Below are 14117 nucleotides of genomic sequence, written 5' to 3' on the forward strand. Positions count from 1 at the left end.
CTTAGCATAAATTAGCCTAGTGCTATGTACCACGCCAACCTTAAATGAATTAATTATCATTATTATTCATTATAGGTTTCGCTTACATGTCATTCGCAAGAATATGAGATCCACTGAACCCCGTTTTAATAGAAACTTGCTATAGGAAAGGGAGACTTAAAGGAAAAACAATTGAAATGGTTAAATTTGGAAAAAATGCCGTAATTTTGCGATTTGCTATTAATGTGACTGACGGGTCGGCATAAAGCTTACTGGTATAAGATACAAGCAAAAAGAACTTCTTCAAATCTCTAAAAAAATTGTTCATAACGAACTACTTATAACTTCTAATGTAAAAGTTGTTTGTAGGACTCCAAATAATTACATCTATGTTGTTGAAATTGATAAATGTTTAAGAAACAAAGTTCTCTGAACTTTGCCGTAGAATTAAGAAGTGCACGATCTCAACCCTTGGTTTCTACGACATATTTTGAGTATGCGTAGAGAGTTGTTGTGCGGGAACCCTGCTTTTGTAGGGTTGATATAACGATGTTATTTTCATGTTGCGATAGGTTATTGCAATGCCTTGCCAGTGTTGTACACTTTCATACACTTAACTGATTTTATACGCAGTGTGCGCAAGAAAAACTTTCACGGATCAGCTAAATTGTTTTCCCGCCTACTATCTAAATTGTATTCGCCCTTACTATGTTATCCTCACATTTTGTAGTACCCAAGGTTTTTTCTTTGTTATGTATTTGTAATGAAATTTAAGAGTCATCCTGGCTACCCTTTAAGAGTCATTTTTTAGTCACTGCTTTAAAACTTGTAGTAGGCATTTTTTCTCGGTTATCGTAGACGAAGTCCCATGTAAATATCCGTAATTCAGCCCGCTATTGTCTGCAGCTCTTCATGTAGGATAGGTTTGGTTTTTTCAGATGGCTGAATATGAAATTTCCTGACTTTTCCATAAGTAACCCTATAATTTCGGGGAATTCACCGAAGTAACAAAACGGAGTATTTTATTAGTATTTTATTTTTCAGAAAGACTACCAAAATCCTTTTTTGTTTCTTTTGTTGTAAAAAAATGGTATAGGCAATAGGGTCTGGGAGATTTTTTGACAATTATTTGGCACTTAAAAAAATAATCTTATATACGGGTATGATATGATCTCATATACGCTTTCAATCACCACCCCCTCCCTAACCCCTATATAAAGGGATTTTGCTGAAGGGCAATGTAACAAATCCAGTAAATTATAGACAGTAGAATAAAAAATTGAATTGAACTGAATTATTTTTGCCACTTCTATTCAACAGCTAGGGCTTTTGGATAAGAGAGTCTCGTATATTGTGTATTTGCCATGGTCCCAAAACAGGGGTACTCAGTTCACACTCTAGAACTTGCTGATTTTCTGAATTTCTATATCGTAGGCTTTCTCATATCCGAAACCTATCTCGAGCCCAAGAACTTATATCCGTGATGCTCAAGTTGTTCGAATATTGTGTCAAAGTCAAGGTAAGATGGGAGAGTTACCTGAAAATTTGTGAAGTTGTGTATTTTTCAAATATTTTAGATATTGTGCAAAAACAATTATTGCAAAGATGGTATTTGTAAATTTGACCTTAAAAACGCTAAGGACACTTTTTGAATTACTTAAATTTTTGTTCATGTTCTCGGAACTTTTTTGGGTATTTTCTCCCTGGGTCCACTTGCTGTTTCATTCTTAAACGTGATTAATTGGATAATGTTTTTTATGAAATTTTACATGATTTGTATTCTGTATTTGCCTGGTCGAACGCCTTGCTTGGTGGAATGCCTTTTGTGTCTAAAAGTATGGTCATCTCACGCCCGAATTGCAGTCATTTGTTCTTATAAGCTTTCATATGATGTGCAATTACATATTAATGATCGGTTTGTGCTAATGTTACACTGACATAGTTTCTAATTGACATAGGAGGCGTAGTTTCTAATTGACACGTGAGACTTTGTTAGGTAATAGTTTCTTATGCAGTGTTTATGGCTATTAGTTTCTTCTGCGATGAAATTCGTATTATGCAATTCTTTTGACGTTTTTATTTGAGATCAATCTTTTCATTGCTTTTTATAGGTGAATCGCCAGTATCTAGGAAAACCGTCAGTGAATTCCCTGAAGATTCTGCTTGGAACCCTGAATTTAGTACGTATATTCATGGTTTTCGTTGCTATTCTATAGTGATAATAAAAAAAATAGTTTTTGGCTAGAGGTAGCGTTTACTTTTAGGGTAGCTTTTAAAAAACCACCCATCAGCACTCTGCCACTCATTTTATCTGTATTGTTAAATACATATATTTGATATGAAACAGGCTGATGATTCCTCGTTGAAAGGATTGTAATAACCTAATAGACTATGCGCAGGAGCATTACTTTATGTGACCCATGTTTATATAGAGTTTCAGATTACAGTTTACAATATTACAGTTATGTGTGTAGGCTGTTTGAAGTTAATATAAAGTTATCGTTCTGTACTGTTCAACCCATGCGTTGTTCTATCTCCTTCACATCATAACATTTGGCTCCCGTGCGGGGAATCTTAACAACGATGAAACGCGTTTTGGAAAAAAATAAATAGTCTTTTGTCATTGTCTTTCAAAAACATTTTTCTTTATAATACTACTGCTTTTTGGAAACAAAAGTTTAGTTATTACATTATATATATAATATAATAATTATATAATTATATATATAATTATATTAGATAGATTTTCAAAAACAGTATCTCTTAAACAGGGACGGCTGGCAGGGTCAGAAAAAGTTAGTCATAGATTCCAAGGAGTATATATATTTGGAGTATATATATTTCTTAGCGTAGAGTTTTCGATCTATGTTCTGACGTTTTAAACTCTGAAGAGTGTCAGACGAAAAGCTTTAGTTTACTAAATGTTTGCTTTTTTCAAAGCCATTCCAAGGAGTCTGGAATCGCCCTCCAGCCTCTCTCCACCCCGCCTTCCACCCAAGTCCTGAACGTTTCTTTTTTAACAACTTGCTCTAGAAAAACTGCGTTATTTCGATAGGCAGCACTTGTGAAGGGATTGATAGGAATGATTTTCTAAAGGCAGCATATTTACCTCTAGGCATACATGATCTAAAATAGGAAACGCTTTTGATTTTGGAGTCTACTCCTACGTACAAGCCGCTGCATGAATAGAAATGTGATTCCATTCATGCCGAGGGGTCGCCTGGCTAGAAGTCGAGGACTGTCTTTTAAAGGACCAACTATTAACCAAAGAAAGGAAAATTCCTTCATATAGTTTGGGTTCTAGTGCTCCATAATAGAGAAAATACAACCTTTGACAAATCAGCTTTAATTAAACATGATAAATAGAATATTTGCTTGTTTAAGATGGAAATGTTGCTCCTATATTAAACTCCGTGATGTAATGAAAATACCTCTGGGTATGTTCCAGCATGTTCAGTCAATAATGAAGGCGGGTTTACACGATCATTTTTCCTTAAATTTGTTTTCGATATTGGACCGCGATGAACGACAACGATCGTGTAAAAGGCTAAATTGCTGAAAAAAGTTTGATGCTATCTGTCGTTTTTAATCCGCTTAATTGGCGATAATGATCCATCGTTGAAGATTTTATTTTGACTCCGGGTCAAAATAAAATCTCTACCATCATTTTTTTTCAAAGGGGCCGACAAATTCTGACGTCATGTCAGCCTCGGGGAGAGAATTCGAGACTTTTTATTAAGTATTCGCGTGAAGAAAAGATTGGATTCATGCTCTGAGAACTAAAATAGTCAGGGAAGGTAGTTTAAACTGGCAGGGGACTATTTTTAGATAAAAAGAGGTTCGGGTTTCACAAGTTTTCTCTGAGCATGGCCCGTCCTTAGCTACACATTTAATGATTGGATGACAACGTGATTGATGGTAGAGATTTTATTTTGAAAAAAATGATGGTAGAGATTTTATTTTGACCCGGAGTCAAAATAAAATCTTCAACGATGGATCATTATCGCCAATTAAGCGGATTAAAAACGACAGATAGCATCAAACTTTTTTCAGCAATTTAGCCTTTTACACGATCGTTGTCGTTCATCGCGGTCCAATATCGAAAACAAATTTAAGGAAAAACGATCGTGTAAACCCGCCGCAGCTGTGGAACAAAAGGTCAAAGTGGCTGTTTCTTGATTTTGTGGCGGCCAAGAGACAGATACGATCAAAACAACAAGACAGAACACAACAGGTACAAACAAAAGTATTTGGATTGGGCCAGAGGACAGACGGCAGACTACACCTCGAAAAGACGTCATTGTGCTTATTGAATTATCTTATCTCAGACTTTCCTTCTCTGGACAAAACTTGCTCATAGACTATTCATACTATGGGCAGTGCCCGCCGCCCCTGCAGTCTTAAACGTTTATATGATATAAAAAACTGTTTACTATATAAAAGTAATCATTTCTTATATAAAAATATCACTCAGATGGTCTATAGAATATTCTTGGCGTTTTAGGCATTGCGGTTGGAAAAAGAAAGAGGCTCGACAAGTGGAGGGGCCATGATTGCCGAGCGACTTCTAAATATAATGGGCATCGTTTTACACGAAGCGAGTGAGCAAGCAGATCAATACCAGGTATGCTCATAGTTACGGACATGACTAAATTGGAAACCCTCTGTTTTACTCCTGGCCGAAAGAAGAAGTGCGCCTTCGCAGGGCTCCGTATGCTTGCGTTCATCCATAGGGCTTCAAAGGAGAATAGGACTTTATTCTTACGAAAATAAATATTAATGAAAAATTGTATTTTTGGAAATGAATGATCATGACCGGCTTGACAAGCATCACCGCTAGCTACGCCACTGCAGCCTAATTAAGGCAGTTTTCGAAGCATCTTTTGCATTTCCAGGCACCGCGCAGCGTTGAGAAAAGCTGAAGGGTCTTAAAAAGTGGGGGGGGGGGGGTTAAACTGAATGGTGATTCATTTGTCAATTTTTTCCTCAAGCCCAAAGCCCCCCTGCTCCACAGCGCCTGATTTCAGTGTTTTTAAAACCTCATTTCTCCCTTTGGGGTCCATTTGGCAATCAGGGTAATGCTGTAACTGAGTCGCTGTGGAGTGTGCCCTAGATCTAGAAGACCTACGATTCGTGAATTTAGTGGAAAACTCCTTTGTATGTATGAATGACTCGAGATTATTAAGATTATCATACCCAGATTCGCAGTTATGCGTTAAAGGTTTCTTTGGATTTGAGTCATTTGATTTTTCAGTTGCTTCACTACTAATTTGATTTATCTCCCTAGCTTTCGTCTTTGCCCGGTGAAGAATCCCAGCTGGAGCTGCTGCTTGGTCACATCACGAGCCCTTATGTGGTAATTGTTACTTTCTTTTCAGCAATATCATTATCATTGCAAGCAATGCTATGTTGCCTCGAAGGCGCTAGATACACATGGCGAGCTGAGATTTAACGACACATTGATTTTTGGCGCAAAATTTAATCCAGCTTCAAGCTTCAAAAAATGTCCCATTTTAAAATGTTGGCATTGCCATTCATGAGAAGTTTGATGATAAGACACTTGTATAGATACAACACAGCTAAACACTTTGTGGTCAAGGCACCAATTTGTTTTAGACTTGCAAAATAATCATAATTATCAACAGTCTATGATCATAATCATAACATCAGATGCTCATATGCAATCAAAAACAATTTTTACAAAAATTCATTTTACATAACAGTACTAAAATGAATATGATCCTCTAAAATTCATTTTTACAAACAATTAATAGTCTGTTCTAAATGATGCTGAAATCCGTGCTTTTCAAGCACCAGTTTCCAAAGAGATTTCAAACCCAATGAAAGTAATATTTTTAATAAATTATAATAGAACTACTAATTGGTAATGTTGTGACTGCAAAATTGCGTCTTGCTTATGCTCTACAAAATCGGACAAAATCGGACGAAGTTATATTGGACAAAAGCATATTGCTTGTAAGCATTTTTTTGTTTTAGAGAACCAACCCAAACGTTCTGGAGGCTATGATGCGACTCATACCATCGCTATCTTTTGGCAGCGAGCAGAGCATGCGTACCCTTATCAACCACTTTCTGCCTTATCTCAACTTCAATAGGTAAGTTTCTGTTCACATCGAACCTTGGACAAATAAACAATTTTTGTGTTACAAATTTATGTATCATTGTGCTGTATGAAATTCAATATTTATAAAACTTCATTATGGAAAGATCATATCAACTATATATACATAATCTATATTAATTGGATCTTTTCAGTACTTTATAATCCGTACTACCTATGTTGGAAGCTATTCAAGATCGCGTAACTAGTCTTAAAATTTGATACATATCAATTTAATGTAAATTGTTATTACACGTTCCGATTTCTCTTCGATCTGATGTATAAATTGTTGTGCGAACTGTGTGTTAAAGAAAGGGAGTTAACACGAGTTTAACATTGCTGGGCAGTTGTGGCCATTAGTCACAAGTCATTGTAAACTGTGGAACTGACAGAAACGTGGGGCTTTTTCAATTTTGAAGTGTGGCCGAATCATAATTAGAGGGGAAATTCCCATTTACAGTATCCATAACCAAAAATTCAGGAAAATGCAAAAAGTAAGAATACTTAGCTAGTGATGGCGATCGTGAAAATCTTGTAGACCAGCAGCAACTTGGCATGAAAAATGTAAAGTTGAAAGCGATCCAATAGCGCTGAAGAGTCGTGCGACCGATTTGCATCGTACTCTTCCGTAGCGACGGAGTCGATGATGAAGTAGAATAAATGTGGTGTGGTGAATTACTACAGTAAAACACCCATTGAAGGGACATCTCTGATTCCTGATTTACAGCCAGTTGTAGGAAGGTTTTCTTTTGTATATGAACGGCGCCATGAGAGCAAAAAATACATTTTAGGAAAAATTTGTACGTCTGTTCTTAATAGAGGGCCGGTATTGGTATTTTCGTGCAACGTTATTGAAATTTATTATTTTTCGTGTTTCGTGTTTCGAAAAAATCATGGTGAGTGAATCGTGATAACTTTCAACTATGTTCGTGATTCGTGCAACCCAAAATGACATCAATGTATTGTGTTTTCAGTGAAATTAACTGCAAATTAAATAATTCTTTGGATTGATTTATAAAATAAGAATGGCTAAAACAAATTAATGATGGGAGAACTGTTCAAACGATTATTAAAAAGCTATTTATTTTGTTTAATTGTCCATGCGTTCGTAGTCGGCTTCCACTGATTTTGTTGGCTCCAGACTTGTGGCCTCATTTTCGAGCTTCATAGCAAGACTGTTTCTCGCCAATTTGGAAAGTAGAAAATGGCCGAGAATGACAAGCTGTTTACAGTTGAATGTGTGATCTATTTTATTGATCCAGCTGTAAAAGACGCGCTCAAGTTTATAGAAGGAAAAGAGAGAATGCGACTTCCAGTCTCCAAATCACACTGCTCAATAGCCAACTTTAAACGCCATATTATAGAATTCGTAGGAATTCACGAGGAGTCACAGAAAATACAAAAAATCCAAAACAGGAATGATTTTGTATTGTTTCATATGTTTGTTGCAAATGACCTATTCCAGGTTTCTGTCTGTCCGATTATTTCGTGTTTTATTCTTAATTTGAGGAGCACAGGGAGATGCAAGGCAAACCATCGGAAAGCCATGTCCATGTCCAGCTCCTAGTTTAAATATTGAAGTCTCTTTTTGTCCACAAAGACTTACAGTCTGGCCCTCGCTGAAAAAGTTTAAGCGAATTCGTCTTTGAGTGAATCTCGGCTTCTTGTTTACGTACATTGAATGCATACCAACATTTAGAATTGTACACTGAATCGTCATATGTAGTTGGATTTTCACATTTTGTGTGACCTACCTACTTCTACAGGGTTGTCAAAAATATAGCATGTTAGAAAACAACTGATTCTTTTTTTGAGTCTTTCTGAACAAATTTTTTGTGTGGAGACATTTTTTAGCATCGGTATCATTTTGCAAAAAAATTGATTATTTATGTGCTTACATGAGTGGCGTTATTGTGATGAAAACCTTAGCCACAACGTTTTCATGAGGATTTTTTTCGTGAACCGTGAAAAAGGCAAATTTATCTTCGTGATTCGTTATTTATCAATTTTATTTCTTGTAAATCTTTATTGCCCCCCCCCCCCCCATTACCGGCGCTCTTAATAGGTTTCCCGTATATTAAGGAAGAATCCGTTGTTTAAGTTTATAGTTTGTTATTGTGATACTCGTTTCTGTTATAACTTGAATGAGTTTTCTTCTCGCAGTTTTGATCAGGAAAGAACAGCCGATGAAACTTTGTATTTGGAGTGCTTCTGTGTCATAAGTAACGGCATTTCTGTAAGTGAATCAATTTCTGAATTTTGTAATCGAAATCTTGTTGAAACTGGATCTATTGAATCTGTCCTTTTGTTTTTGTGCAAGGATCTGACGAATCAGTATTTTAGAACGTCCAATGGCCGCTCCAGTTACTGAAGAGTGGGAGGGATGTGGTCGTTGTCAATGAGGCCACGCCCTTTTGTCTCGTTTCAGTGCTTTGTACCAAATGTATTTTCCTTTGGCGAAAATATGATTTACCCCTTATCTTAGGCTTTATATCAATATCTAGAGAAAATATGTAAACCCTGTTTTGACGAAAGTAGGAGGGTAATTACCCCCCCCCCCCATACCTCCCCTTGGCGCCGCCACTGAGAACGTAAATTTCTTTCTCTCTGCAGAACACATTGAGTGGATCAAGACTGAAAGATCTGATTATCGACCATCACATACCACAACGTGCTCTTGACTATCTCACTGAACACACACCTCCAAAGTCATTCAGGTACTAGCCAAGTTTAAAACCGCATTGAGCCTTAAAGTGCCACTGAACTGAAAAAAAATGAAATTTTTTTTATTATTGATTTTGGTAGACCTATCATCGCTGATTTCGGAAAAAAGTTTAGTTTTTTAATTTGGGGCCCACAAAAAGGGGTTTCTGGGGTTCTTTTGCGAGTAGGTCGTGCGAAAAGAGGCTGCGGCGAGTGACGCAATCAGATTTATATAGTCAATTCAGCCATAGTGAGGGCTGTAAGAAGATAAAAAGATACAAATTGTGTAAAACATGACACAAGCATGAAACTTGATAGAGATAGACAGTTTAATACGCCGAAAAAGATAGGGTGTGACAAAATTAACTATGCAATAAAATGAACTTCACCATCGGATTCAGGAGCACTGATTTGACTTAGAACATCAATAAATTTTTTTTTGATTTTTTCAATTCAGTGGCACTTTAAGGCACTAAAGCGTTACCGTATTTCCTCTAATGAACGCCGCCCTCTATTGAACGCCGCCCTCTGTTGAACGCCGCCCTTTGTTGAACGCCGCCCTCTTTTGAACGCTGCACCTTGATAAAAGGCGTTCATTAGGAAAAACACCAAACAAGAAGCAAAAAATAGTTTATACTGTTACTATTCGAAAGCTATGAAACGGTACAGAACTGAAAAATGGCTTTGAAAAAAGGAAACATTTTATAACATATTGGCCAAAAGCTTTATCGATTGACACTTCTCAGAGCATGAAACGTCAGAATAAGGGGATTAAATGAACGTGTGCCTCAGAATCTTGGGCGGTGCTAGAAACATTTCTTAAAGGGGTTTCAAATTTGAGGTTGCCAAGTAGGAGATCTTTAAATTGAATAAAATGAGGATATACTTTGATGTCTTTTTACTTTACAATACAACCATACCCTTAGAATTAATGTCCACAGGCGCAACGCTATTTGGCGATTTGAATCGGTTTTCTGGCGGTCACCCTCATCATTCACTTGCGGGTCACTGGCTCGGGGTGTCGCGGCCGGCGGGCCACCCAAGTTATGATGTATAAGGTGTACCTCACTAATCTTATTTGGACCAGTTACTTCCAAATTAAGACATTATTCGGTTTTTTGATAGGCTTTTTCAGAAATTTTAATTGCTATATCGTTTCATCGATTTCTGGTTTCAGTGCATCTGGAATTCTAGACGCTAACAAATGGAAAGAATTCCTTGTCCGACCTGCGTTGCCCTATGTTCTGAGAATATTAACTGGTTTAGTAGGGGGGCATTCAGGGACCCAGGTAAGGTTTTTTAAGATTTCCTATGCTGTATCAGATTATTTCAGATGCGATTAATCACACCATGCGTTCATCTCATGCATTAAGTCAGGGGTTGGCAACCTTAGATCTGCGGGCCAGAATCCGGCCCGGGAAAAGAATTGCTGTGGCCCGCGAGATAAAATATATCAGAAAATGATTTTATTGGTTGGCAAGGATGATTTTCAGAGGTTTTCAAAGGGGTTGCAATTGTAGAAGGAAACATATAAAACATGAAGCACGATTCAGAATTAGGTTATCTAAAATCTTCATCAAACCTGAGAATCATGGAAAGATTTGTTCACTTTCTGTTATCTATGTAAAAGAGAGGTTTGTAATTGTAGTGTAACTGAATTTTAATGAAAGTTTTTCATTAAAATATTATAATTTTATTATAACTATCGCATTCGTTTTTCTTATTATCTTTGGCCCGCTTAAAAGTTTAAAGGATCTGACAAAGGGTCTCCAAAAACGTTGCCCACCCTTGCATTAAATCCTCAATACCGGATTAATCATGTCGGATTGATGTTAGGTCTTGATCTTAATCTAGATTCATGATTATACTATTGTATACATCTCGATTATAACAAATCTAGAGACGTTCCTTGCATTTGATGCTCAGTTAAAGATAAAATCAAGAACGACCAGTTTTTTTAAATTACAACCTCTCCTTTGTCTCCTTTGGTGACTTCAATATTTGATGTAGTCGAAATATTATGGATAAATGTTTGGATCCATTTTAAAGATTTGTCGTTGTTATGGTTTTTGCCTGTACCTATGCATTTTGTATTTATAATGTACCACCTACTAGCTCTATTGGCTCTGGTTGCTTTTAGAATCTTGTTGGCACAGAAGAAAACATTGCTGTGTTTCATCGCCTTGAACAAGTTTCCTCAGCAGAAAGCGTTGGTTCACTTGCGGAGAACCTGGTCGAGGCCTTGCGTGAAAACCCAATTGTTGCTAAAAAGGTAAGACCTAACATGGCCCTTTCGTTCACTTAAGGGAAAGTGTTGGACAGGACAGCACTAGTAATGTATCGACGGTCTCGGATAGACCAGTTGTTTGAAAAAAAACTGAACCGCCATTTCCAGCTGCAAAATGGACATCTTGGAAGTGCAATACCTTTCCTATCTATGTTGTAGATCGAGCTTCTCCAGCCCAGTGTTTATTCCACATTGCAGCATCCATCTTGAGACCTTACCGTGTTGTATGAGACTAGAGTGTAATCATATTGGTTTTAGTTCAACTTGTTTTTTTTATAGCAGAATTCAAAGTAACTGTTGAAACAAAAGCTTGTAGCACTTCTAAGTGGCGTTAAACATTTTTGCCGTGGTATTAAGCTCATTAACGGGGAATCCACTGTTTACTATTTCCTAGGCTTGTTGTTTCTTAGAATATTTAAGAATGTAATGATTAATGCACAATTCAAAGCGCAGCAATGTGGGTGCACCATTTTAACGAATGGCAGCCCAAAGCTTTAGGCGCGAAATGTCTCAAGATAGAGAGACTCAATTGCTTCTTTATGCTGATGTAGGTGAACAATAGGTTGTTGGATCCAGTTTTTTTTAGATAAGTTTTAGTGCACCATCTATTCCTATGCAAAAAAAGAATTGTCATATTTCTCAAGGTGCACGCCGTTCGAAGACAGACAAGAGAAGACAAAAAGAAAATGGCTTTAGCGATGAGACAGAAGCAGCTTGAAGCCCTTGGCATGGTGGTGTGTATGCTAGTACTATTTTGATAGTTTTGTGAAGTTCATTTTGAGACAATAAGAACGATCGATAGAGCCATTTTCAGAGAAAACACATCCGTTCTATAAATTTTAAGCCATGATAACCAAACAAAACTATTTACAATTTACATGCTTTGTATCACGACTATTTTAGCGGTATTCAGTGGCGAATCTAGGGGCTAGGCAGGGGGGGGCAGCTTTCAGGTAAAGGGGCCTTTCCCTACGCTGGGTTCCAGAGCAAAGGGGTTTTCAACGGGAGGCAGAGAAGCTTGGTTTGGGCTTACTACCCCACCCCAAGAAGCACCCCAAGAAGCAGGTAACCAAAGAAAGGAAACAAATTTAATCAATGTTCGAGTCGGTTACAAAGCAAAATGCTCATTAGGGCTAGCCTGTGTTCCAGACCCCTTTCTAACCGGGACCCCTGGCTTATTAAATAAATGCAATAAGTTTGTGTTGAGTGAAATAGATAACTACACTAGCAAAGGCAATAAAAGATTGAACAACTTTGGTAGAAAGCATCAGATTATTAAAAGTATCTTTTGTATAAACTGGGGCAAGAAAAATTCTGTGTGGTCATGGCGAAATTTCTCCGTTTGTTTTTCAGGTTACTGAGGGTGGACAGATAAAGGCAAAGCCGTCGTCAGTGATCAAAGAAATGGAAGAGTTACTGGAAGAAAAAGGACTGATCTGTTGCATTTGCAGGGAGGGATACAAATTCCACCCAAAGAAGGTATTTATTAATGCCAGCATATTTATCTTCTTGGGTTAATCAATTCTAAGATCTGGCAGGCGTAAGCTTTTTAATGCTAGAGCCCTTTTTGACAGACGCAACGGTACCTTGTTTTGTTAAATGAGACTGAACAAAACCATATGTTATTGCAGGTTTTAGGTATATACACCTACACCACAAGATGTGTCCTGGATGAGTTTGAGAACAAGCCGCGAAAGACACAGGTACGAAATAACCTTCTAGCTAATGTCAAATTCTATGGTTTTGTTTATTTTCGAATTTTTAATCGAAAAAAATTCACTCGCACTCCTGTGACTATCACTAGGAAGGGGGTCGCCTTAAATAGAAAGAGGGTAGAGGCTCCCCGCTTCCTAGCGATATTCACAGGAGTGCGAGTGAATTTTTTACCAAATTTTTTTAGCAGAGTAAGCTGCTTTTTATCACGTGACCCCTATGGGGCGTGTCCATTCAACTTGAGATAAAGGCTAGACATTTTTGTCTTTTCTTTCAGGGGCAAATCTTCCTATAATTCATATGGGGTTTTAAGAGAATTCTTGTCTTTTCCGAAGCTAATCTATGTAACCTACCGTAGGGCCACTGGCAAGCCTCTACCTTCGTTTTTGAATTTGTAGGTCATAAAGATTTTCTTTATGTTACCATCAAGGTCATGTTTAGGACTGATTTCTCGTTATGATTCATTTTGTCACCTCCGCTTTATGCAGTTTTTGCAAATGAGAAGCAGCATCTCTCCCTGCTAGAGATGTGTTCCTATCTCTATGGTATACTCAAAGTATGAAATATTTCAGATGATGAAATGTTATGTTTCTTAACACTTTTTAAGGGATATTCGTCTGTCTCTCATTTCAATGTGATCCACGTTGACTGTCATAGCGAAGCAATCAGGTAAGAATGCCATCTTATTAGTTTTGAGTCTTTTCAACTCCTTTTCAACTCCTTTTCAACTCGAATCTTTTCAACTTTCTGAATACCCCTTTTATTAAATTTGCGACTTAGGTCAAAGTATTTTATTTCTAATTAGCTCAACAAAGGTTACCATGTTTTCCTGTCTATAAAAATTTTCGTAAAGAAGACGTTTCTAAGGCTCTTTGAAATGAACCATTAAAGAATTGAGCACCTATCAACTCAAATGCGTCGTGTTTTTAATATTAAATTTTCCGTAAAGTTCTCAATTTAGCACTCTAAGATTTTCCATCGAAAATTTTAAACAATTTAAAGAAACTTCTAGGCCAAAAAGTCTGGAAACGCTATGAAAATTTCAGTTCTGGGACCTAGTCGTTTTAATGAGTCATCGCTTTGATGCAATCAGACTAATTTCTACATTTTAATTTATTAGGCTGGAAAATTTCAATTATTTAAAGCTATTAAGCTTTTGACGTATTCCGTTAATTTGTATTTGACAGACATGCAAGATCGAGGGATGAATGGGAGAGTGCTGCGCTGCAAAATGCAAATACGAAATGCAATGGCCTCATTCCTATTTGGGGTCCAAAGGTAATCTTGCTTATATATCTGATAAATAATAATTAT

General features: G+C 37.1%; 1 protein-coding gene across 2 annotated transcripts in view; it reads left to right on the plus strand.

Annotated features, from left to right (window-relative positions):
* Window positions 1–14117, plus strand: part of LOC135693337 (E3 ubiquitin-protein ligase UBR4) — a 93121-nt gene that overhangs the window by 57170 nt on the left and 21834 nt on the right. The window contains exons 85-98 of one of the 2 annotated variants that reach the window (XM_065211781.2): window positions 1414–1498; window positions 2091–2159; window positions 4484–4603; window positions 5267–5335; window positions 5977–6095; window positions 8264–8336; window positions 8714–8817; window positions 9981–10092; window positions 10944–11075; window positions 11735–11824; window positions 12444–12569; window positions 12722–12793; window positions 13411–13472; window positions 13991–14081. In XM_065211781.2, coding sequence (XP_065067853.2) covers window positions 1414–1498; window positions 2091–2159; window positions 4484–4603; window positions 5267–5335; window positions 5977–6095; window positions 8264–8336; window positions 8714–8817; window positions 9981–10092; window positions 10944–11075; window positions 11735–11824; window positions 12444–12569; window positions 12722–12793; window positions 13411–13472; window positions 13991–14081 — 1324 coding nt within the window. Of the gene's footprint in view, window positions 1–1413; window positions 1499–2090; window positions 2160–4483; window positions 4604–5266; window positions 5336–5976; window positions 6096–8263; window positions 8337–8713; window positions 8848–9266; window positions 9410–9980; window positions 10093–10943; window positions 11076–11734; window positions 11825–12443; window positions 12570–12721; window positions 12794–13410; window positions 13473–13990; window positions 14082–14117 lie in introns of those variants that run through there. The other variant, XM_089111565.1, reaches the window with a different exon arrangement.

This window comes from Rhopilema esculentum, chromosome 11 (assembly GCF_057945365.1).
Source record: "Rhopilema esculentum isolate cy_ngs chromosome 11, ASM5794536v1, whole genome shotgun sequence".
Lineage (NCBI taxonomy): Eukaryota > Metazoa > Cnidaria > Scyphozoa > Rhizostomeae > Rhizostomatidae > Rhopilema > Rhopilema esculentum.